At 47.5% G+C, this 27,116-nt stretch overlaps 2 protein-coding genes across 2 annotated transcripts in view; one reads left to right on the top strand and one right to left on the bottom strand.

Moving 5' to 3' along the window:
- LOC142655905 (uncharacterized) overlaps positions 1-27,116 on the bottom strand; it is a 523,874-nt gene that overhangs the window by 23,531 nt on the left and 473,227 nt on the right. The window lies entirely within an intron of this gene.
- Positions 2,726-7,122, top strand: LOC142670124 (uncharacterized). The gene is made up of 3 exons (XM_075847110.1): positions 2,726-5,868; positions 6,072-6,225; positions 6,341-7,122. Exons 1-3 carry the CDS (start codon positions 5,685-5,687, stop codon positions 7,002-7,004), a joined length of 1,002 nt encoding a protein of 333 aa, XP_075703225.1. The 5' UTR covers positions 2,726-5,684; the 3' UTR covers positions 7,005-7,122.

The raw sequence follows: 27,116 nt of genomic DNA, 5'->3' as shown, positions 1-27,116 counted from the left end.
GAGCATTGGATCTCCTCAAAGCCTAATTGTGAGGGAATACTCACTCTACCTGGCCCCCCCAGGAATGTTAATTAATGCAATCTACTCTAGTGTGGAATGGGGTTCCCCCACTATTTCCACCCAGCTGCATAACATCATAATTGTTGTTTCCTTTGAAAACTGTGTACATTTTAATTTGTTTTCTTCCCTTCCCAATCTTCGATCATCGCACTCATTCTTGCTACATAAATCAATATGCGTCTCATTGCATAAACGAATACTAAATATAATCTCCATCAATTTTGTTTTAAATGGCTGAACTTAAACTAGCTACTTATAACGTGAAAGGTATTAATGTCCCTCAGAAGAGATTGCAAATTCTCAAATTTTTGGAAAAACAGACGTAGTCTTCCTACAGGAGACCCACTTTAAGAAATCTTATACTCCTATCACGAAGAATAAAATTTACACCCAATGGTACAACTCATCCTCACCCCTTAAAAGGCATAAAGGAGTCTCCATTATAATGCACAAAAAATTACCTTTTACTATGAAGGATTGTGAAACAGACAAGGATGGACGGTATGTTTTTGTTAAAGGCTCAATTCATGATAAATTATTCACTTTCGCAAACATCCACACGCCCAACGTAGGTCAGGACAAATTTTTCATAAATATATTTGAATTATTAGAGAAATTCAAGGAAGGCTCACTGATATTAGGAGGAGACTTCAATACCCCTCTACAACCATCCTTAGGCACGTCCAACAACTCCTCAACGATTTCATTTAAAACACTAAAATCCATCAAAAAATTACTATCTGAATCTCAACTAATGGATCCCTGGAGACTAAAATTCCCATCCACCAAGGAATACTCTTTCTACTCGGCAGTACATAAAAAATACTCCAGGATAGATTATCTACTAATCCCACATAATTTATTAAACTCAGTTAGAGAAGTGAACTATATTGATCACTCATTCGGATCATGCCCCGCACTTTTTGACCCTAGAATTGAGCCCCAAACTCAAGTCTACCTTTTATTGGAAACTTAACAAAAGTCTGTTAAATGATGGCGAAGATGTCAAATACTTATTGAATGGTCTTCAAAATTTTTTTAAAGATAATTGCCCGGAGGGTAAATGTACGGCTACTATATGGGAAACTCATAAGGCTGTTATTAGGGGCCAATTCATTGAACTAGGCTCGAGGAAAAAAAAGGAAACGGAATTAAAATATAAGGTATTAATAGAGGAGATAGCGAGGTTAGAAAATACACACAAGAGAACTCTAAACCCTAATGCCGAAAAAGGTCTCTTTAAACTTAGATCAGAACTCAGAGAGCTTCTTAATATGAATACAGAAAGGTTCCTCTTCTACTCAAAATTGAGATCATATGCTCAATTCGACAAATGTGGTAAAAAATTAGCTTCTCTGATAAAAAAACACAAGTCTGCAACATTTATCCCAAAGATTAAAAACAAACAGAACAACTTGGTACATACAACAGACGAAATATCCAAAGTATTTAATACATACTATGAAGAACTATATAACTTGGATACCCAAAATGTCCAAGAAAAGGAAAGCTTAATAAAAGTTTTAGATGATGTACACCTACCATGTATCAGCGAGACTAAAAAAACTATACTTAACAAGCCATTTTCAACCCAGGAAATCGAAAATGCGATCAAAGCAAGTCCAAATGGGAAAAGCCCAGGACCAAACGGGTTCTTTAGTATTTATTACAAAAAGTTTAACGACATCCTCATCCCTCATATGACTTATTATTTAAATAGCATAGATTCCTCCAATCCATTCCGTAAAGAATCTCTAACTGCACACCTTACCTTGATCCCCAAAGAAGGCAAAGACGCCACGCTCTGTAGCAATTACAGACCGATTTCATTCATTAATAATGACGTTAAAATCTATGCTAAAATAATTGCAAATAGATTACAACCTCTACTGCCCTCCCTTATAAATCCTGAACAAGAGGGTGTCACTCCCAATAGGGAAACAAAAGATAACACCTTGAGAATAATTAATATTATACAATACGCTAAAAAACAAAATATACCGTTAGCTCTCCTATCAACAGACGCAGAAAAAGCGTTCGATAGGGTCAACTGGCAATTTTTATAATTTACTCTTGTAAAGTTTGGTGTACCAGAAAGCCTGTTAGACAAAATTATGGCCTTGTACATTGACCCATCTGCTAGAATTAAAATTAACGGAGTCCTCTCACAGTCATTTCAAATTAGAAATGGAACAAGGCAAGGCTGTCCATTATCCCCCTTGCTATTCATTTTAACGATGGAAGTTTAGCTCAAAGAATAAGAGAAAATGCAAAAATAAAAGGAATTTTATGTAATAAAACTGAACATAAAAGCGCGACCTTCGCAGATGATATGCTCATCATTATGACAAATCCAAACACCGCTTAATATCCTGCTCGAGGAATTTGAATTGTTCGGGAAAATATCCAATTTTAAAATAAACAATTCAAAATCAGAACTCCTTAATGTAAACGTCTGCACAAGAAATTGGAACTCATTATCTAAGATCTCCCCCTTCAAAAACACCTGCACCAGCATAAATTATCTAGGTATTAAGATAGATTGTAAAGGATCTGCCAGACACAACTTCTGTGTCGACGCCCATAGGTAATCAGTCTGCACCTGCTTCTATGTCTGTGAGACTGACTCCATCTTCCACCACCCAGGATGGCAGGCTTAGGAGTGGGAGAGCCTATCACAGCCTGGCCAGACGGAGCTAGCTCCCGCCCTCTGTCTATTTATACCTGCCTTTCCTGTTCCTCCTTTGCTTGTGATTCTTCTCTGTTGGTTTTCTGGCCCTGCTGCAGCTTCTTGAACTACTGATCCTCTGCTTGTGATTGACCTTGGCTTTTCTGACCACTCTTCTGCTCTGCGTTTTTGTACCTCGTTCATCTCCTCGTTTGACTCGGCTCGTTCACCTCGCTTGTTGCTCACGGTGTTCCCGTGGGCAACTTCCCCATTTCCCTGGCTTCTTTGTACCCTTGTCTGTTTGTCTGTCGTGCACCTATTGAGTGTAGGGACCGTCGCACAGTTGTACCCCGTCGCCTAGGGCGGGTCGTTGCAAGTAGGCAGGGACTGAGTGGCGGGTAGATTAGGGCTCACTTGTCTGTTTCCCTACCCCGACATTACATAGATCCTGACTTAGAAAAATTATTTGATCTGAACTACAAACCCCTGTTGGAAAAAAAAGGAAAAGATCTTATAAATTGGAACTCAATACCAACCTCATGGTTCGGAATAAATAATCTTGTGAAAATGATAATTCTACCGAAAGTCCTCTACTTTCTACAGAACCTCCCCATTAACATTCCCCACTCTTTTTTTAAAAACCTTAAACAAATAACAACAAAGTTTATCTGGGATTCTAAGGGATTTAGAGTCAAATATGATACCCTGACTAAACCTAGGAAAATGGGAGGGATTGGACTACCTGACTTTGAGAATTATAGAGACGCAACCCATATTAACAGAGTCCTAGAACTATACTTTTACCCAAAACGCAAATTATGGACGGACATAGAACTGCATATGCTTGACCAAAAATTTGAAAGATATATGTGGATCACCCCCGACAATAGAATTCAATACAACACAATTGGAAATTCTCTGACAAATCTCACTTTAAGGACTTGGCACAAACTTAACAGGAAAAAATTGATGGTCCCGAATATCTGCGAACTTACGCCTTTCTCATTTCTCATACCAAACAAATTCAGATCCTTGAAACAGACCATTTCTGATAACCCAACATTAACTACCTTAGCGGTAAAACATTTAATTAAAAACAACAAAATTGTAAACCAACTAACGGATCTGCCCGAGTTTAAAGACTCAAACTTAAAGGGAACCTGTCACCAGCATTTTATCTATAAAGCCAGCAATACCTGGTGAAAGTGGGTGAAAAATCATTGTCATCTAAGCTATAAATATGTTCTAAGTAAGCTCTGTACCTTTAGTATTCCGTTTTTCAGTGGTCCCGCGCCGTATGCAAATGAGCAGAAAAGAGTCAAATCTTCATCTGAAAAGAGTCAGATTTTCATTCCTCCAGCGTCTCAGAGTAGATTCCACCTCCTTCTTTTTGATTGACAGCTCTTAGCCAGTCAGGGCCGGACAGGTGGCAACGGTGGGCGGGGTTAAGAGGCTGCATCCCAGCGGAAAAACAATTACCATAAAAGGCGGGAAAAGTTTAAACGACTATATTTACAAACAGAGGAGCACTTCAGGAAAGAAGAGAACAGGAACGAACTCTGGACAGCTGCGGCCATTGAAGGGTCAGGCGAGTTTAACAGGTAAGATGTTGATGACAGGATCCCTTTAAGTGATCAAGACTCCAAAACGATCCTGGAAGCAGTCAGACTGTTTTCACCAGAGATTACTGACTCAACAGCATACAATTTATTGTCAAAATTCGGTCCCATCCAAAACCGATCAAGAGTATGATTTCGAAATTATGTAAGTCCTTATTACTAACCTCCGATCCACCTTCCTATATCTCAAAATGGGAGAAAGACTTAGATACTAAATTCTCAGCAGAACAAACCAAAATAATCTTAAACCACTCTCAATCCTTCTCAATCTCAACAAGAATCCAGGAACTTAACTATAAGATCATAGCGAGGTGGTATAAAACTCTGGAGGTTCTGAATAAAATTGACCCGTCTTACTCTCCCACTTGTTGGAGATGTGGAACAGCAAAGGGCACGCTTTTGCATATATGGTATAAATGTCCCCTAATACTCCCATTTTGGCAAATGGTCCAAGTCATTTTAAGAAAATTTCTAGCCATTACCCTTACTCCAGAATTAATCCTACTCAATTTAGACGTGTCGTATCAATATATAAATCGCAACTCTACTTTGCTACATCTTATAAGTGCAACAAAGACCTTAATAGCTAGACACTGGAAAGAGGTTGATCCCCCTACAATCACTGAGTGGTTAAGAGAAATAAATATAATACAATCGTACGAAAATCTAAATGGCTTTTGAACCACAACCTAGATAAATTCCAACATATATGGGACAATTGGATACAATTTTATAAATCTGTAAATATATCCTAATTATTACCTAAGACCACAGCTTGATTCCTGAGGCAAGCCATCTACTCACCAGATCTTCCATATATAGGTTCAAGGGATTTAATGCCATATTCTTTAAGATCAACACATTATTGTTTTCTCAAAACACATTAATACACCTGACTATATTGTTTGAGATGCATTATTAGGCCTCGTTTACACGAGCGTATTATACGCGCGTGCGACGCGCGTGCTTTTCACGCGTGTCGTACGCACCTATAATAGTCTATGGGGCTGTTTAGACGATGCGTGTATTTTGCGCTGCGTGAGTGCGTTGCGTAAAACTCACGACATGTTCTATAATCTTGCGTTTTTCACGCAACACGCACCCATTGACTTCAATGGGTGCGTGAAAACAACGCATGCCACACGGACGGTCCTGCGTTGCATGCGCGAAAAACATGCAAGAGCTGTTATGTCCATTCTAATTAGTCTATAAAGCTACACAAAGCTTCTCCAAACCAGGAAGTGCCTGCCTTTCAAGTGCGAGGGGGCAAGACTAGCCAGTGCCAGGAGAGTTGTCTGGGGATATTTTGGAGTGTTTCACAGCCACATACTACAGCCATGCCGCGCGGGATGGATGTGGAGCGCCTCATTCTTTTTATCCAGGAGCATCCAGCAATATGGGATAACAGATGTGAGGAGTATCACAACAGGACGGTGAAGGAGGACGCATGGGAGTTGGTTGCCAAAAACCTCTTTGGGCAAGAGTGGGAGACAGGCCGAACCCGTGACCGCACTCGGTTGGGTGAGTACCTGGCATTTTCTGTCAATGCCTGTCATGCCTATAGAAAACCTGGGCCCTGTATGTGTATTGCGCACATGAGCACGAGAAACTTTGGTGGAGCAGGTGCTTCCCGCGTCCCACCGCATTGCCATTGCAGGGCCCTTCATTTTGTAGTGAGAGGTGATAGTTCTGATGGCGTGTTTTGTTTTTGTTACATACACCAGTCCAAGATATCAAGACACGGTGGCGGAGCTGCCGTGATCAATTCAGGCGAGAGATGGGTGACAAGGGACGCAGCGGAGATGGGGCATCTCGCAAACGGCCCTACATTTATACGAAACAGCTGATGTTCCTGAAGGACATCATGGATATGCGCACGTAAGCATTTATGTCGTTGCATGAGTGTACTGTGTGTTTGTCCAGGTCCTGTCTGTCAACGTGTTGTTGTGGGCATTGTTAGATTTTGTACTCATAATTTTTTGCCTCCTTGTAGAATCACCGACAATTTGGAGGATACAGCAGAGGAGACTGACGTGGGGGAGTCTGTGGCCGAAGCCCCTGCTCCCAATATCCTGCCACCCAGCCCCGAGCCGACACCCCAGGAGCCCGCACCAGGCCAGTCAGAACGGCCGGTTGGCTCTCCAGCCCAGGAGCGGCCCGTGCGAGCCCGCAGTCGGCGTCTTCGTGCCCCACAGCCCTCCACATCTGCCCAGGTGGATACGCGGGTACTCGAGTATTTGAGGCGAGCCGCAGAGGAGGATGGCAATGATGCCTTTGGCCGCAGCATTGTGCCCCTCCTACGCCTGGTGCCGATGGACCTTATGGGCCGTCTGCAGGCGTCGATCGTCACATTGATCGACGCTTGCAGACCGCCACACAATCCCCATCCGTGTTTCACGGCAATCGAGCAGTGGCGAAATACTTACATGCCGCCACCCACGGCCCAGGTGCCTGGCCAATTTCACCCTGTTCCCCATATGGCCCGTCCGCATCCATACATGCGCCCTATGGCTCCCCACTTCGCGGGGCCCACATTCCAGCCATCACATCAGCACCACTATGCTGGCCAGGAACAACCTACCCAGCTCCAGGTCCAGCATAGTGGTGCTGAAATGCAGGCATATGCCTCCCCAGCCCAACTATACCAACACCTCTGAGTGTGTTGGTGCCAATATTTCTGGACGGCACTGTTGTGTGTGGTGCAGGCCTGGCCACGTATATTGTGTGATCCGGTTTTTCGTTTGGATTTCGTTACACCATGTTGGTGTGGTTTTTTTTTACCCCAAAATTTGGGATTGGTCCGAATCCCTTAATAAAAAAAAAAAAGTTCATGGTTTTGTTTCGTTTTATTATTCTTTTCGACCACCCAACAGAAGGTTTGGCACACATTTCCTTAGCCTACACTCTCACACACTTCTGGCCTTTTGGACCAATGCATGGACATGTGATATGAGGTTTTAGTTAATCTCTCGTGGTTTGACATGGCTTGAAAGGGATTCCAAAGTTTAGGTCCTGCCATGGGCCCTGAAGCAAAATAAGTACACTTGCAATTGGACTTCCCTAACTGCAGTCCGCACAACAGGATATATGGGCAAAGTAAGTCGGCAACTGTGTAAAGTCCTGCTCAAACCCCGAGAGATATAAGCTCGCAGAAATGTAAACCCCCCCCCCACACCACACAATCACCGGAAATATAAAACCCCTCACACCGCGCAATCACCGGAAATATAAACCCCTCACACCGGAAATATAAACCCCCCACACCGCGCAATCACCGGAAATATAAACCCCTCACACCGGAAATATAAAACCCCCCCACACCGCGCAATCACCGGAAATATAAAACCCCCCACACCGCGCAATCACCCGAAATATAAACCCCCTTCCCACCGCGCAATTACTGGAAATATAAATCCCCTCACACCGCGCAATCACCGGAAATATAAACCCCTCACGCCGCGCAATCACCGGAAATATAAAACCCCTCACACCGCGAAATCACCGGAAATATAAAACCCCTCACAATGTGCAATCACCGGAAATATAACCCCCCCCACACCGCGCAATCACCGGAAATATAAACCCCTCACACCGGAAATATAAACCCCCCCCCACACCGCGCAAACACCGGAAATATAAAACCCCCCACACCACGAAATCACCGGAAAAACTAAACCCCTCACACCGCGCAATCACCGGAAATATAAAACCCCTCACACCGCGCAATCACCCGAAATATAAACCCCCTTCCCACCGCGCAATTACTGGAAATATAAATCCCCTCACACCGCGCAATCACCGGAAATATAAACCCATCACGCCACACAATCACCGGAAATATAAAACCCCTCTCACCGCGCAATCACCGGAAATATAAAACCCCTCTCACCGCGCAATCACCGGAAATATAAAACCCCTCACACCGCGCAATCACCCGAAATATAAAACCCCTCACACAGCGCAATCACCGTAAATATAAAACCCCTCACACCGCGCAATCACCGGAAATATAAGCCCCTCACACCCTGCAATTACCGGAAATATAAAACCCCTCACACCGCGCAATCACCGGAAATATAAACCCCCTCACACCGCGCAATCGCCGGAAATTTAAACCCCTCACACCGCGCAATCACCGGAAATATAAAACTCCTCACACCGCGCAATCACCGGAAATATAAACCCCTCACACCGGAAATTTAAACCCCTTATACCGGTCAATCACCGGAAATATTAAACCCCTCACACCGCGCAATCACCGGAAATATAAAACCCCTCACACCGCGCAATCACCGGAAATATAAACCCCTCACACCGGAAATATAAACCCCCCACAGCGCGCAATCACCGGAAATATAAACCCCTCACCCCGGAAATATAAAACCCCCCACACCGCACAATCACCGGAAATATAAAACCCCCCCACACCGTGCAATCCCCGGAAATATAAAACTCCTCACACCGCGCAATCACCGTAAATATAAACCCCTCACACCGGAAATATAAAACCCCCCACACCGCGCAATCACCGGAAATATAAAACCTCCCCACACCGTGCAATCCCCGGAAATATAAAACCCCTCACACCGCGCAATCACGGAAATATAAAACCCCTCACACCGCGCAATCACCGGAAATATAAGCCCCCTCACACCGTGCAATCACCGGAAATATAAAACCCCTCACACCGCGCAATCACCGGAAATATAAACCCCCTCACACCGCGCAATCACCGGAAATATAAAACCCCCCCCCACACCGCGCAATTACCGGAAATATTAAACCCCTCACACCGCGCAATCACCGGAAATATAAAACCCCTCACACCGCACAATCACCGGAAATATAAAACCCCTCACACCGCGCAATCACCAGAAATATAAAACCCCTCACACCGCGCAATCACCGGAAATATAAACCCCCCCACACCGCGCAATCACCGGAAATATAACCCCCCCACACACCGCGCAATCACCGGAAATATAAAACCCCTCACACCGCCCAATCACCGGAAATATAAAACCCCTCACACCGCCCAATCACCAGAAATATAAAACCCCTCACACCGCGCAATCACCAGAAATATAAACCCCCTCACACCGCGCAATCAGCGGAAATATAAACCCCCTCACACCGCGCAATCACTGGAAATATAAAACCCCTCACACTGCGCAATCACCCGAAATATAAACCCCCTTCCCACCTCGCAATCACCGGAAATATAAATCCCTCATGCCGCGCAATCACCGGAAATATAAAACCCCTCACACCGCGCAATCACCGGAAATATAAAACCCCTCACAACGTGCAATCACCGGAAATATAAACCCCCCACACCGCGCAATCACCGGAAATATAAACCCCTCACACCGGAAATATAAACCCCCCCCCACACCGCGCAAACACCGGAAATATAAAACCCCTCACACCGCGCAATCACTGGAAATATAAAACCCCCCACGCCACGAAATCACCGGAAATATAAACCCCTCACACCGCGCAATCACCGGAAATATAAAACCCCTAACACCGCGCAATCACCGGAAATATAAAACCCCCCACACCACGAAATCACCGGAAATATAAACCCCTCACACCGCGCAATCACCGGAAATATAAAACCCCTCACACTGCGCAATCACCGGAAATATAAAACCCCTCTCACCGCGCAATCACCAGAAATATAAAACCCCTCACACCGCGCAATCACCGGAAATATAAAACCCCTCACACAGCGCAATCACCGGAAATATAAAACCCCTCACACCGCGCAATCACCTGAAATATAAGCCCCTCACACCCTGCAATCACCGGAAATATAAACCCCCTCACACCGCGCAATCACCGGAAATTTAAACCCCTCACACCGCGCAATCACCTGATATATAAAACCCCTCACACCGCGCAATCACCGGAAATATAAAACCCCTCACACAGAGCAATCACGGTAAATATAAAACACCTCACACCGAGCAATCACCGGAAATATAAAACCCCTCACACCGAGCAATCACGGTAAATATAAAACCCCTCACACAGAGCAATCACCGGAAATATAAAACCCCTCACACCGCGCAATCACCGGAAATATAAACCCCTCACACCGGAAATTTAAACCCCTCACACCGCGCAATCACCGGAAATATAAAACCCCTCACACCGCACAATCACCGGAAATATAAAACCCCCCACACCATGAAATCACCGGAAATATAAACCCCTCACACCGTGCAATCACCGGAAATATAAAACCCCTCACACCGCGCAATCACCGGAAATATAAAACCCTTCTCACCGCGCAATCACCAGAAATATAAAACCCCTCACACCGCGCAATCACCGGAAATATAAAACCCCTCACACCGCGCAATCACGGTAAATATAAAACCCCTCACACAGAGCAATCACCGGAAATATAAAACCCCTCACACCGCGCAATCACCGTAAATATAAACCCCCCCCACACCGTGCAATCCCCGGAAATATAAAACCCCTCACACCGCGCAATCACCGGAAATATAAACCCCTCACACCGGAAATTTAAACCCCTTACACCGGTCAATCACCGGAAATATAAAACCCCTCACACCGCGCAATCACCGGAAATATAAAACCCCTCACACCGCGCAATCACCGGAAATATAAACCCCTCACACCGGAAATATAAACCCCCCACACCGCGCAATCACCAGAAATATAAAACCCCTCACACCGCGCAATCACCGGAAATATAAGCCCCTCACACCCTGCAATCACCGGAAATATAAACCCCCTCACACCGCGAAATAACCGGAAATTTAAACCCCTCACACCGCGCAATCACCTGAAATATAAAACCCCTCACACCGCGCAATCACCGTAAATATAAAACCCCTCACACCGAGCAATCACGGTAAATATAAAATCCCTCACACCGAGCAATCACCGGAAATATAAAACCCCTCACACCGAGCAATCACAGTAAATATAAAACCCCTCACACCGAGCAATCACCGGAAATATAAAACCCCTCACACCGCGCAATCACCGGAAATATAAACCCCTCACACCGGAAATTTAAACCCGTTACACCGCGCAATCACCGGAAATATAAAACCCCTCACACCGCGCAATCACCGGAAATATAAAACCCCTCACACCGCGCAATCACCGGAAATATAAACCCCTCACCCCGGAAATATAAAACCCCCCACACCGCGCAACCACCGGAAATATAAAACCCCCCCACACCGTGCAATCCCCGGAAATATAAAACCCCTCACACCGCGCAAATACCGGAAATATAAACCCCCACACCGCGCAATCACTGGAAATATAAACCCCTCACACCGGAAATATAAAACCCCCCCACACCGCGCAATCACCGGAAATATAAAACCCCCCCACACCGTGCAATCCCGGAAATATAAAACCCCTCACACCGCGCAATCACGGAATATAAAACCCCTCACACCGAGCAATCACCGGAAATATAAAACCCCTCACACCGAGCAATCACCGTAAATATAAAACCCCTCACACCGCGCAATCACCGGAAATATAAAACCCCTCACACCGCGCAATCACTGGAAATATAAACCCCCTCACACCGCGCAATCACCGGAAATATAAAACCCCTCACACCGCGCAATCACCGGAAATATAAAATCCCCCACACCGCGCAATCACCGGAAATTGAAACCCCTCACACCGCGCAATCACCGGAAATCTAAAACCCCTCACACCGAGCAATCACCGGAAATATAAAACTCCTCACACCGAGCAATCACCGGAAATATAAAACCCCTCACACCGCGCAATCACCGGAAATATAAACCCCTCACACCGGAAATATAAACCCCCCACACCGCGCAATCACCGGAAATATAAACCCCTCACACCGGAAATATAAAACCCCCCCACACCGCGCAATCAACGGAAATATAAAACCCCCCACACCGCGCAATCACCCGAAATATAAACCCCCTTCCCACCGCGCAATTACTGGAAATATAAATCCCCTCACACCGCGCAATCACCGGAAATATAAACCCCTCACGCCGCGCAATCACCGGAAATATAAAACCCCTCACACCGCGAAATCACCGGAAATATAAAACCCCTCACAATGTGCAATCACCGGAAATATAACCCCCCCCACACCGCGCAATCACCGGAAATATAAACCCCTCACACCGGAAATATAAACCCCCCCCCACACCGCGCAAACACCGGAAATATAAAACCCCCCACACCACGAAATCACCGGAAAACTAAACCCCTCACACCGCGCAATCACCGGAAATATAAAACCCCTCACACCGCGCAATCACCCGAAATATAAACCCCCTTCCCACCGCGCAATTACTGGAAATATAAATCCCCTCACACCGCGCAATCACCGGAAATATAAACCCATCACGCCACACAATCACCGGAAATATAAAACCCCTCTCACCGCGCAATCACCGGAAATATAAAACCCCTCTCACCGCGCAATCACCAGAAATATAAAACCCCTCACACCGCGCAATCACCGGAAATATAAAACCCCTCACACAGCGCAATCACCGGAAATATAAAACCCCTCACACCGCGCAATCACCTGAAATATAAGCCCCTCACACCCTGCAATCACCGGAAATATAAACCCCCTCACACCGCGCAATCACCGGAAATTTAAACCCCTCACACCGCGCAATCACCTGATATATAAAACCCCTCACACCGCGCAATCACCGGAAATATAAAACCCCTCACACCGAGCAATCACGGTAAATATAAAACACCTCACACCGAGCAATCACCGGAAATATAAAACCCCTCACACCGAGCAATCACGGTAAATATAAAACCCCTCACACAGAGCAATCACCGGAAATATAAAACCCCTCACACCGCGCAATCACCGGAAATATAAACCCCTCACACCGGAAATTTAAACCCCTCACACCGCGCAATCACCGGAAATATAAAACCCCTCACACCGCGCAATCACCGGAAATATAAAACCCCCCACACCACGAAATTACCGGAAATATAAACCCCTCACACCGTGCAATCACCGGAAATATAAAACCCCTCACACCGCGCAATCACCGGAAATATAAAACCCCTCTCACCGCGCAATCACCAGAAATATAAAACCCCTCACACCGCGCAATCACCGGAAATATAAAACCCCTCACACCGCGCAATCACGGTAAATATAAAACCCCTCACACAGAGCAATCACCGGAAATATAAAACCCCTCACACCGCGCAATCACCGTAAATATAAACCCCCCCCACACCGTGCAATCCCCGGAAATATAAAACCCCTCACACCGCGCAATCACCGGAAATATAAACCCCTCACACCGGAAATATAAACCCCCCACACCGCGCAATCACCAGAAATATAAAACCCCTCACACCGCGCAATCACCGGAAATATAAGCCCCTCACACCCTGCAATCACCGGAAATATAAACCCCCTCACACCGCGAAATAACCGGAAATTTAAACCCCTCACACCGCGCAATCACCTGAAATATAAAACCCCTCACACCGCGCAATCACCGTAAATATAAAACCCCTCACACCGAGCAATCACGGTAAATATAAAATCCCTCACACCGAGCAATCACCGGAAATATAAAACCCCTCACACCGAGCAATCACAGTAAATATAAAACCCCTCACACCGAGCAATCACCGGAAATATAAAACCCCTCACACCGCGCAATCACCGGAAATATAAACCCCTCACACCGGAAATTTAAACCCCTTACACCGCGCAATCACCGGAAATATAAAACCCCTCACACCGCGCAATCACCGGAAATATAAACCCCTCACCCCGGAAATATAAAACCCCCCACACCGCGCAACCACCGGAAATATAAAACCCCCCCACACCGTGCAATCCCCGGAAATATAAAACCCCTCACACCGCGCAAATACCGGAAATATAAACCCCCACACCGCGCAATCACTGGAAATATAAACCCCTCACACCGGAAATATAAAACCCCCCCATACCGCGCAATCACCGGAAATATAAAACCCCCCCACACCGTGCAATCCCGGAAATATAAAACCCCTCACACCGCGCAATCACGGAATATAAAACCCCTCACACCGAGCAATCACCGGAAATATAAAACCCCTCACACCGAGCAATCACCGTAAATATAAAACCCCTCACACCGCGCAATCACCGGAAATATAAAACCCCTCACACCGCGCAATCACCGGAAATATAAACCCCCTCACACCGCGCAATCACCGGAAATATAAAACCCCTCACACCGCGCAATCACCGGAAATATAAAATCCCCCACACCGCGCAATCACCGGAAATTGAAACCCCTCACACCGCGCAATCACCGGAAATCTAAAACCCCTCACACCGAGCAATCACCGGAAATATAAAACTCCTCACACCGAGCAATCACCGGAAATATAAAACCCCTCACACCGCGCAATCACCGGAAATATAAACCCCTCACACCGGAAATATAAACCCCCCACACCGCGCAATCACCGGAAATATAAACCCCTCACACCGGAAATATAAAACCCCCCCACACCGCGCAATCACCGGAAATATAAAACCCCCCACACCGCGCAATCACCCGAAATATAAACCCCCTTCCCACCGCGCAATTACTGGAAATATAAATCCCCTCACACCGCGCAATCACCGGAAATATAAACCCCTCACGCCGCGCAATCACCGGAAATATAAAACCCCTCACACCGCGAAATCACCGGAAATATAAAACCCCTCACAATGTGCAATCACCGGAAATATAACCCCCCCCACACCGCGCAATCACCGGAAATATAAACCCCTCACACCGGAAATATAAACCCCCCCCCACACCGCGCAAACACCGGAAATATAAAACCCCCCACACCACGAAATCACCGGAAAACTAAACCCCTCACACCGCGCAATCACCGGAAATATAAAACCCCTCACACCGCGCAATCACCCGAAATATAAACCCCCTTCCCACCGCGCAATTACTGGAAATATAAATCCCCTCACACCGCGCAATCACCGGAAATATAAACCCATCACGCCACACAATCACCGGAAATATAAAACCCCTCTCACCGCGCAATCACCGGAAATATAAAACCCCTCTCACCGCGCAATCACCGGAAATATAAAACCCCTCACACCGCGCAATCACCCGAAATATAAAACCCCTCACACAGCGCAATCACCGTAAATATAAAACCCCTCACACCGCGCAATCACCGGAAATATAAGCCCCTCACACCCTGCAATTACCGGAAATATAAAACCCCTCACACCGCGCAATCACCGGAAATATAAACCCCCTCACACCGCGCAATCGCCGGAAATTTAAACCCCTCACACCGCGCAATCACCGGAAATATAAAACTCCTCACACCGAGCAATCACCGGAAATATAAAACTCCTCACACCGAGCAATCACCGGAAATATAAAACCCCTCACACCGCTCAATCACCGGAAATATAAACCCCTCACACCGGAAATATAAAACCCCCCCACACCGCGCAATCACCGGAAATATAAAACCCCCCACACCACGAAATCACCGGAAATATAAACCCCTCACACCGCGCAATCACCGGAAATATAAAACCCCTCACACCGCGCAATCACCCGAACTATAAACCCCCTTCCCCACCACGAAATCACCGGAAATATATACCCCTCACACCGCGCAATCACCGGAAATATAAAACCCCTCTCACCGCGCAATAACCGGAAATATAAAACCCCTCACACCGCGCAATCACCGGAAATATAAAACCCCTCACACAGCGCAATCACCGGAAATATAAAACCCCTCACACCGCGCAATCACCGGAAATATAAAACCCCTCACACCGCGCAATCACCGGAAATATAAAACCCCTCTCACCGCGCAATCACCGGAAATATAAAACCCCTCACACCGCGCAATCACCGGAAATATAAAACCCCTCACACAGCGCAATCACCGGAAATATAAAACCCCTCACACCGCGCAATCACCGGAAATATAAGCCCCTCACACCGCGCAATCACCGGAAATATAAATCCCCCCACACCTCACAATCAGCGGAAATATAAAACCCCTCACACTGCGCAATCACCGGAAATATAAACCCCCTCACACCGCGCAATCACCGGAAATTTAAACCCCTCACACCGCGCAATCAGCGGAAATATAAAACCTCTCACACCGCGCAATTACCGGAAATATAAAACCCCTCACACCGAGCAATCACGGTAAATATAAAACCCCTCACACCGAGCAATCACGGTAAATATAAAACCCCTCACACCGAGCAATCACGGTAAATATAAAACCCCTCACACCGAGCAATCACCGGAAATATAAAACCCCTCACACCGCGCAATCACCGGAAATATAAACCCCTCACACCGGAAATTTAAACCCCTTACACCGCACAATCACCGGAAATATAAAACCCCTCACACCGCAAAATCACCGGAAATATAAAACCCCTCACACCGCGCAATCACCGGAAATATAAACCCCTCACACCGGAAATATAAACCTCCCACACCGCGCAATCACCGGAAATATAAACCCTTCACACCGTAAATATAAAACCCCCCCACACCGCGCAATCCCCGGAAATATAAAACCCCTCACACCGCGCAATCCCCGGAAATATAAAACCCCTCACACCGCGCAATCACCGGAAATATAAAACCCCTCACACCGCGCAATCACCGGAAATATAAACCCCTCACACTGGAAATTTAAACCCCTTACACCGGTCAATCACCGGAAATATAAATCCCCTCACACCGCGCAATCACCGGAAATATAAAACCCCTCACACCGCGCAATCACCGGAAATATAAACCCCTCACACCGGAAATATAAACCCCCCACACCGCGCAATCACCGGAAATATAAAACCCCTCACACCGGAAATATAAAACCCCCCACACCGCGCAATCACCGGAAATATAAAACCCCTCACACCGCGCAATCACCGGAAATATAAACCCCCTCACACCGCGCAATCACCGGAAATATAAAACCCCTCACACCGCGCAATCACCGGAAATATAAAACCCCTCACACCGCGCAATCACCGGAAATATAAAACCCCTCACACCGCGCAATCACCGGAAATATAAAACCCCTCACACCGCCCAATCACTGGAAATATAAAATCCCCCACACCGCACAATCACCGGAAAAATTAAACCCCTCACACCGCGCAATCACCGGAAATCTAAAACCCCTCACACCGAGCAATCACCGGAAATATAAAACCCCTCACACCGCGCAATCACCGGAAATATAAAACCCCTCACACCGCGCAATCACCGGAAATATAAAACCCCTCACACCGCGCAATCACCGGAAATATAAACCCCCACACCGCGCAATCACCGGAAATATAAACCCCTCACACCGGAAATATAAAACCCCCCACACCGAGCAATCACCGGAAATATAAAACCCCCCCACACCGTGCAATCCCGGAACTATAAAACCCCTCACACCGCGCAATCACCGGAAATATAAACCCCCTCACCGCGCAATCACCGGAAATATAAAACCCCTCACACCGCAAAATCACCGGAAATATAAAACCCCCCACACTGCGCAACCACCGGAAATATAAAACCCCCCCACACGTGCAATCCCCGGAAATATAAAACCCCTCTCACCGCGCAATAACCGGAAATATAAAACCCCTCACACCGCGCAATCACCGGAAATATAAAACCCCTCACACAGCGCAATCACCGGAAATATAAAACCCCTCACACCGCGCAATCACCGGAAATATAAAACCCCTCACACCGCGCAATCACCGGAAATATAAAACCCCTCTCACCGCGCAATCACCGGAAATATAAATCCCCCCACACCTCACAATCAGCGGAAATATAAAACCCCTCACACTGCGCAATCACCGGAAATATAAACTCCCTCACACCGCGCAATCACCGGAAATTTAAACCCCTCACACCGCGCAATCACCGGAAATATAAAACCTCTCACACCGCGCAATTACCGGAAATATAAAACCCCTCACACCGAGCAATCACGGTAAATATAAAACCCCTCACACCGAGCAATCACGGTAAATATAAAACCCCTCACACCGAGCAATCACGGTAAATATAAAACCCCTCACACCGAGCAATCACCGGAAATATAAAACCCCTCACACCGCGCAATCACCGGAAATATAAACCCCTCACACCGGAAATTTAAACCCCTTACACCGCGCAATCACCGGAAATATAAAACCCCTCACACCGCAAAATCACCGGAAATATAAAACCCCTCACACCGCGCAATCACCGGAAATATAAACCCCTCACACCGGAAATATAAACCTCCCACACCGCCTAATCACCGGAAATATAAACCCTTCACACCGTAAATATAAAACCCCCCCACACCGCGCAATCCCCGGAAATATAAAACCCCTCACACCGCGCAATCCCCGGAAATATAAAACCCCTCACACCGCGCAATCACCGGAAATATAAAACCCCTCACACCGCGCAATCACCGGATATATAAACCCCTCACACCGGAAATTTAAACCCCTTACACCGGTCAATCACCGGAAATATAAATCCCCTCACACCGCGCAATCACCGGAAATATAAAACCCCTCACACCGCGCAATCACCGGAAATATAAACCCCTCACACCGGAAATATAAACCCCCCACACCGCGCAATCACCGGAAATATAAAACCCCTCACACCGGAAATATAAAACCCCCCACACCGCGCAATCACCGGAAATATAAAACCCCTCACACCGCGCAATCACCGGAAATATAAACCCCCTCACACCGCGCAATCACCGGAAATATAAAACCCCTCACACCGCGCAATCACCGGAAATATAAAACCCCTCACACCGCGCAATCACCGGAAATATAAAACCCCTCACACCGCGCAATCACCGGAAATATAAAACCCCTCACACCGCGCAATCACCGGAAATATAAAACCCCTCACACCGCGCAATCACCGGAAATATAAACCCCCACACCGCGCAATCACCGGAAATATAAACCCCTCACACCGGAAATATAAAACCCCCCACACCGAGCAATCACCGGAAATATAAAACCCCCCCACACCGTGCAATCCCGGAACTATAAAACCCCTCACACCGCGCAATCACCGGAAATATAAACCCCCTCACCGCGCAATCACCGGAAATATAAAACCCCTCACACCGCAAAATCACCGGAAATATAAAACCCCCCACACTGCGCAACCACCGGAAATATAAAACCCCCCCACACGTGCAATCCCTGGAAATATAAAACCCCTCTCACCGCGCAATAACCGGAAATATAAAACCCCTCACACCGCGCAATCACCGGAAATATAAAACCCCTCACACAGCGCAATCACCGGAAATATAAAACCCCTCACACCGCGCAATCACCGGAAATATAAAACCCCTCACACCGCGCAATCACCGGAAATATAAAACCCCTCTCACCGCGCAATCACCGGAAATATAAAACCCCTCACACCGCGCAATCACCGGAAATATAAAACCCCTCACACAGCGCAATCACCGGAAATATAAAACCCCTCACATCGCGCAATCACCGGAAATATAAGCCCCTCACACCGCGCAATCACCGGAAATATAAATCCCCCCACACCTCACAATCAGCGGAAATATAAAACCCCTCACACTGCGCAATCACCGGAAATATAAACTCCCTCACACCGCGCAATCACCGGAAATTTAAACCCCTCACACCGCGCAATCACCGGAAATATAAAACCTCTCACACCGCGCAATTACCGGAAATATAAAACCCCTCACACCGAGCAATCACGGTAAATATAAAACCCCTCACACCGAGCAATCACGGTAAATATAAAACCCCTCACACCGAGCAATCACGGTAAATATAAAACCCCTCACACCGAGCAATCACCGGAAATATAAAACCCCTCACACCGCGCAATCACCGGAAATATAAACCCCTCACACCGGAAATTTAAACCCCTTACACCGCGCAATCACCGGAAATATAAAACCCCTCACACCGCAAAATCACCGGAAATATAAAACCCCTCACACCGCGCAATCACCGGAAATATAAACCCCTCACACCGGAAATATAAACCTCCCACACCGCCTAATCACCGGAAATATAAACCCTTCACACCGTAAATATAAAACCCCCCCACACCGCGCAATCCCCGGAAATATAAAACCCCTCACACCGCGCAATCCCCGGAAATATAAAACCCCTCACACCGCGCAATCACCGGAAATATAAAACCCCTCACACCGCGCAATCACCGGATATATAAACCCCTCACACCGGAAATATAAACCCCCCACACCGCGCAATCACCGGAAATATAAAACCCCTCACACCGGAAATATAAAACCCCCCACACCGCGCAATCACCGGAAATATAAAACCCCTCACACCGCGCAATCACCGGAAATATAAACCCCCTCACACCGCGCAATCACCGGAAATATAAAACCCCTCACACCGCGCAATCACCGGAAATATAAAACCCCTCACACCGCGCAATCACCGGAAATATAAAACCCCTCACACCGCGCAATCACCGGAAATATAAAACCCCTCACACCGCGCAATCACCGGAAATATAAAATCCCCCACACCGCACAATCACCGGAAAAATTAAACCCCTCACACCGCGCAATCACCGGAAATCTAAAACCCCTCACACCGAGCAATCACCGGAAATATAAAACCCCTCACACCGCGCAATCACCGGAAATATAAAACCCCTCACACCGCGCAATCACCGGAAATATAAAACCCCTCACACCGCGCAATCACCGGAAATATAAACCCCCACACCGCGCAATCACCGGAAATATAAACCCCTCACACCGGAAATATAAAACCCCCCACACCGAGCAATCACCGGAAATATAAAACCCCCCCCATACCGTGCAATCCCGGAACTATAAAACCCCTCACACCGCGCAATCACCGGAAATATAAACCCCCACACCGCGCAATCACCGGAAATATAAAACCACTCACACCGCAAAATCACCGGAAATATAAAACCCCCCACACCGCGCAACCACCGGAAATATAAACCCCCACACCGCGCAATCACCGAAAATATAAACCCCTCACACCGGAAATATAAAACCCCCCACACCGAGCAATCACCGGAAATATAAAACCCCTCACACCGCGCAATCACCGGAAATATAAAACCCCTCACACCGCGCAATCACCGGAAATATAAAACCCCTCACACCGCGCAATCACCGGAAATATAAACCCCCACACCGCGCAATCACCGGAAATATAAAACCCCTCACACCGCAAAATCACCGGAAATATAAAACCCCTCACACCGCGCAATCACCGGAAATATAAATCCCCCCCCCCACACCGTGCAATCCCCGGAAATATAAAACCCCTCACACCGCGCAATCACCGGAAATATAAACCCCTCACACCGGAAATTTAAACCTCTTACACCGCGCAATCACCGGAAATATAAAACCCCTCACACCGCGCAATCACCGGAAATATAAAACCCCTCACACCGCGCAATCACCGGAAATATAAACCCCTCACCCCGGAAATATAAACCCCCCCACACCGCGCAACCACCGGAAATATAAAACCCCCCCACACCGTGCAATCCCCGGAAATATAAAACCCCTCACACCGCGCAATCACCCCAAATATAAACCCCCACACCGCGCAATCACCGGAAATATAAACCCCTCACACCGGAAATATAAAACCCCCCCACACCATGCAATCCCGGAAATATAAAACCCCTCACACCGCGCAATCACGGAATATAAAACCCCTCACACCGAGCAATCACCGGAAATATAAAACCACTCACACCGAGCAATCACCGTAAATATAAAACCCCTCACACCGCGCAATCACCGGAAATATAAAACCCCTCACACCGCGCAATCACCGGAAATATAAACCCCCTCACACCGCGCAATCACCGGAAATATAAAACCCCTCACACCGCGCAATCACCGGAAATATAAAATCCCCCACACCGCGCAATCACCGGAAATATAAACCCTTCACACCGTAAATATAAAACCCCCCCACACCGCGCAATCCCCGGAAATATAAAACCCCTCACACCGCGCAATCCCCGGAAATATAAAACCCCTCACACCGCGCAATCACCGGAAATATAAAACCCCTCACACCGCGCAATCACCGGAAATATAAACCCCTCACACCGGAAATTTAAACCCCTTACACCGGTCAATCACCGGAAATATAAATCCCCTCACACCGCGCAATCACCGGAAATATAAAACCCCTCACACCGCGCAATCACCGGAAATATAAACCCCTCACACCGGAAATATAAACCCCCCACACCGCGCAATCACCGGAAATATAAAACCCCTCACACCGGAAATATAAAACCCCCCACACCGCGCAATCACCGGAAATATAAAACCCCTCACACCGCGCAATCACCGGAAATATAAACCCCCTCACACCGCGCAATCACCGGAAATATAAAATCCCCCACACCGCACAATCACCGGAAAAATTAAACCCCTCACACCGCGCAATCACCGGAAATCTAAAACCCCTCACACCGAGCAATCACCGGAAATATAAAACCCCTCACACCGCGCAATCACCGGAAATATAAAACCCCTCACACCGCGCAATCACCGGAAATATAAAACCCCTCACACCGCGCAATCACCGGAAATATAAAACTCCTCACACCGAGCAATCACCGGAAATATAAAACCCCTCACACCGCGCAATCACCGGAAATATAAACCCCTCACACCGCGCAATCACCGGAAATATACACCCCTCACACCGGAAATATAAACCCCCCCCACACCGCGCAATCACCGGAAATATAAAACCCCCCACACCACGGAATCACCGGAAATATAAAACCCCTCACACCGCGCAATCACCCGAAATATAAACCCCCTTCCCACCGCGCAATTACTGGAAATATAAATCCCCTCACACCGCGCAATCACCGGAAATATAAACCCCCACACCGCGCAATCACCGGAAATATAAACCCCTCACACCGGAAATATAAAACCCCCCACACCGAGCAATCACCGGAAATATAAAACCCCCCCACACCGTGCAATCCCGGAACTATAAAACCCCTCACACCGCGCAATCACCGGAAATATAAACCCCCACACCGCGCAATCACCGGAAATATAAAACCCCTCACACCGCAAAATCACCGGAAATATAAAACCCCCCACACCGCGCAACCACCGGAAATATAAAACCCCCCCACACCGTGCAATCCCCGGAAATATAAAACCCCTCACACCGCGCAATCACCGGAAATATAAACCCCCACACCGCGCAATCACCGGAAATATAAAACCCCTCACACCGCAAAATCACCGGAAATATAAAACCCCTCACACCGCGCAATCACCGGAAATATAAATCCCCCCCCCACACCGTGCAATCCCCGGAAATATAAAACCCCTCACACCGCGCAATCACCGGAAATATAAACCCCTCACACCGGAAATTTAAACCTCTTACACCGCGCAATCACCGGAAATATAAAACCCCTCACACCGCGCAATCACCGGAAATATAAACCCCTCACCCCGGAAATATAAACCCCCCCACACCGCGCAACCACCGGAAATATAAAACCCCCCCACACCGTGCAATCCCCGGAAATATAAAACCCCTCACACCGCGCAATCACCGGAAATATAAACCCCCACACCGCGCAATCACCGGAAATATAAAACCCCTCACACCGCAAAATCACCGGAAATATAAAACCCCTCACACCGCGCAATCACCAGAAATATAAATCCCCCCCCCACACCGTGCAATCCCCGGAAATATAAAACCCCTCACACCGCGCAATCACTGGAAATATAAACCCCTCACACCGGAAATTTAAACCTCTTACACCGCGCAATCACCGGAAATATAAAACCCCTCACACCGCGCAATCACCGGAAATATAAACCCCTCACCCCGGAAATATAAACCCCCCCACACCGCGCAACCACCGGAAATATAAAACCCCCCCACACCGTGCAATCCCCGGAAATATAAAACCCCTCACACCGCGCAATCACCGGAAATATAAACCCCCACACCACGCAATCACCGGAAATATAAACCCCTCACACCGGAAATATAAAACCCCCCCACACCGCGCAATCACCGGAAATATAAAACCCCCACACACCATGCAATCCCGGAAATATAAAACCCCTCACACCGCGCAATCACGGAATATAAAACCCCTCACACCGAGCAATCACCGGAAATATAAACCCCCTCACACCGAGCAATCACCGTAAATATAAAACCCCTCACAACGCGCAATCACCGGAAATATAAACCCCCTCACACCGTGCAATCACCGGAAATATAAAACCCCTCACACCGCGCAATCACCGGAAATATAAAATCCCCCACACCGCGCAATCACCGGAAATTGAAACCCCTCACACCGCGCAATCACCGGAAATCTAAAACCCCTCACACCGAGCAATCACCGGAAATATAAAACTCCTCACACCGAGCAATCACCGGAAATATAAAACCCCTCACACCGCGCAATCACCGGAAATATAAACCCCTCACACCGGAAATATAAACCCCCCACACCGCGCAATCACCGGAAATATTAACCCCTCACACCGGAAATATAAAACCCCCCACACCGCGCAATCACCGGAAATATAAAACCCCCCACACCGCGCAGTCACCCGAAATATAAACCCCCTTCCCACCGCGCAATTACTGGAAATATAAATCCCCTCACACCGCGCAATCACCGGAAATATAAACCCCTCACGCCGCGCAATCACCGGAAATATAAAACCCCTCACACCGCGAAATCACCGGAAATATAAAACCCCTCACAACGTGCAATCACCGGAAATATAAACCCCCCCACACCGCGCAATCACCGGAAATATAAACCCCTCACACCGGAAATATAAACCCCCCCCCCACACCGCGCAAACACCGGAAATATAAAACCCCCCACACCACGAAATCACCGGAAATCTAAACCCCTCACACCGCGCAATCACCGGAAATATAAAACCCCTCACACCGCGCAATCACCCGAAATATAAACCCCCTTCCCACCGCGCAATTACTGGAAATATAAATCCCCTCACACCGCGCAATCACCGGAAATATAAACCCCTCACGCCACACAATCACCGGAAATATAAAACCCCTCACACCGCGCAATCACCGGAAATATAAAACCCCTCACACCACGAAATCACCGGAAATATAAACCCCTCACACCGCGCAATCACCGGAAATATAAAACCCCTCTCACCGCGCAATCACCGGAAATATAAAACCCCTCTCACCGCGCAATCACCGGAAATATAAAACCCCTCACACAGCGCAATCACCGGAAATATAAAACCCCTCACACCGCGCAATCACCGGAAATATAAGCCCCTCACACCCTGCAATTACTGGAAATATAAAACCCCTCACACTGCGCAATCACCGGAAATATAAACCCCCTCACACCGCGCAATCGCCGGAAATTTAAACCCCTCACACCGCGCAATCACCGTAAATATAAAACTCCTCACACCGAGCAATCACCGGAAATATAAAACTCCTCACACAGAGCAATCACCGGAAATATAAAACCCCTCACACCGCGCAATCACCGGAAATATAAACCCCTCACACCCTGCAATTACTGGAAATATAAAACCCCTCACACTGCGCAATCACCGGAAATATAAACCCCCTCACACCGCGCAATCGCCGGAAATTTAAACCCCTCACACCGCGCAATCACCGGAAATATAAAACTCCTCACACCGAGCAATCACCGGAAATATAAAACTCCTCACACAGAGCAATCACCGGAAATATAAAACCCCTCACACCGCGCAATCACCGGAAATATAAACCCCTCACACGGAAATATAAACCCCCCACACCGCGCAATCACCGGAAATATACACCCCTCACACCGGAAATATAAACCCCCCCCACACCGCGCAATCACCGGAAATATAAAACCCCCCACACCACGAAATCACCGGAAATATATACCCCCTCGCACCGCGCCATCACCGGAAACATAAATCCCCCCCACACCGCGCAATCACCGGAAATATAAAACCCCTCACACCACGCAATCACCGGAAATATAAAACCCCTCACACCGCGCAATCACCGGAAATATAAAACCCCTCCCACCGCTCCAATCACCGGAAATATAAAACCCCTCACACCGGGCAATCACCGGAAATATAAAACCCCTCACACCGCGAAATCACCGGAAATATAAAACCACTCACACCGCGCAATCACCGGAAATATAAACCCCCCCCACACCGCGCAATCACCGGACATATAAAACCCCTCACACCGCGCAATTCCCGGAAATATAAAGCCCTCACACCGCGCAATCACCGGAAATATAAAAGCCCTCACACCGCGCAATTACCGGAAATATGAAACCCCTCACACCGCGCAATCACCGGAAATATAAAACCCCTCACAACGCGCAATCACCGGAAATATAAAACCCCTCACACCGTGCAATCACCGGAAATATAAACCCCTCACACCGGAAATATAAACTCCCCCACACCGTGCAATCACCGGAAATATAAACCCCCCACACCGTGCAATCACCGGAAATATAAACCCCTCACACCGGAAATATAAAACCCCCCACACCGCGCAATCACCGGAAATATAAAACCCCCCACACCGCGCAATCACCGGAAATATAAAACCC

Source organism: Rhinoderma darwinii, chromosome 1, assembly GCF_050947455.1.
Source record: "Rhinoderma darwinii isolate aRhiDar2 chromosome 1, aRhiDar2.hap1, whole genome shotgun sequence".
NCBI classification, from domain to species: Eukaryota; Metazoa; Chordata; class Amphibia; order Anura; family Rhinodermatidae; genus Rhinoderma; species Rhinoderma darwinii.
The sequence above is the reverse complement of the archived record's forward strand: the minus strand, read 5'-3'. Positions and strand labels throughout refer to the sequence as shown.

What these genes read in the sequence shown, in the direction of transcription:
- LOC142670124 (XM_075847110.1), top strand. Translation starts at nt 5,685, where the DNA reads ATGCCGCGCGGGATGGATGTGGAGCGCCTCATTCTTTTTATCCAGGAG. An exon ending in CCGTGACCGCACTCGGTTGG is followed by an intron (nt 5,869 to 6,071) that starts GTGAGTACCTGG and finishes TACATACACCAG; the next exon opens with TCCAAGATATCAAGACACGG. An exon ending in GACATCATGGATATGCGCAC is followed by an intron (nt 6,226 to 6,340) that starts GTAAGCATTTAT and finishes GCCTCCTTGTAG; the next exon opens with AATCACCGACAATTTGGAGG.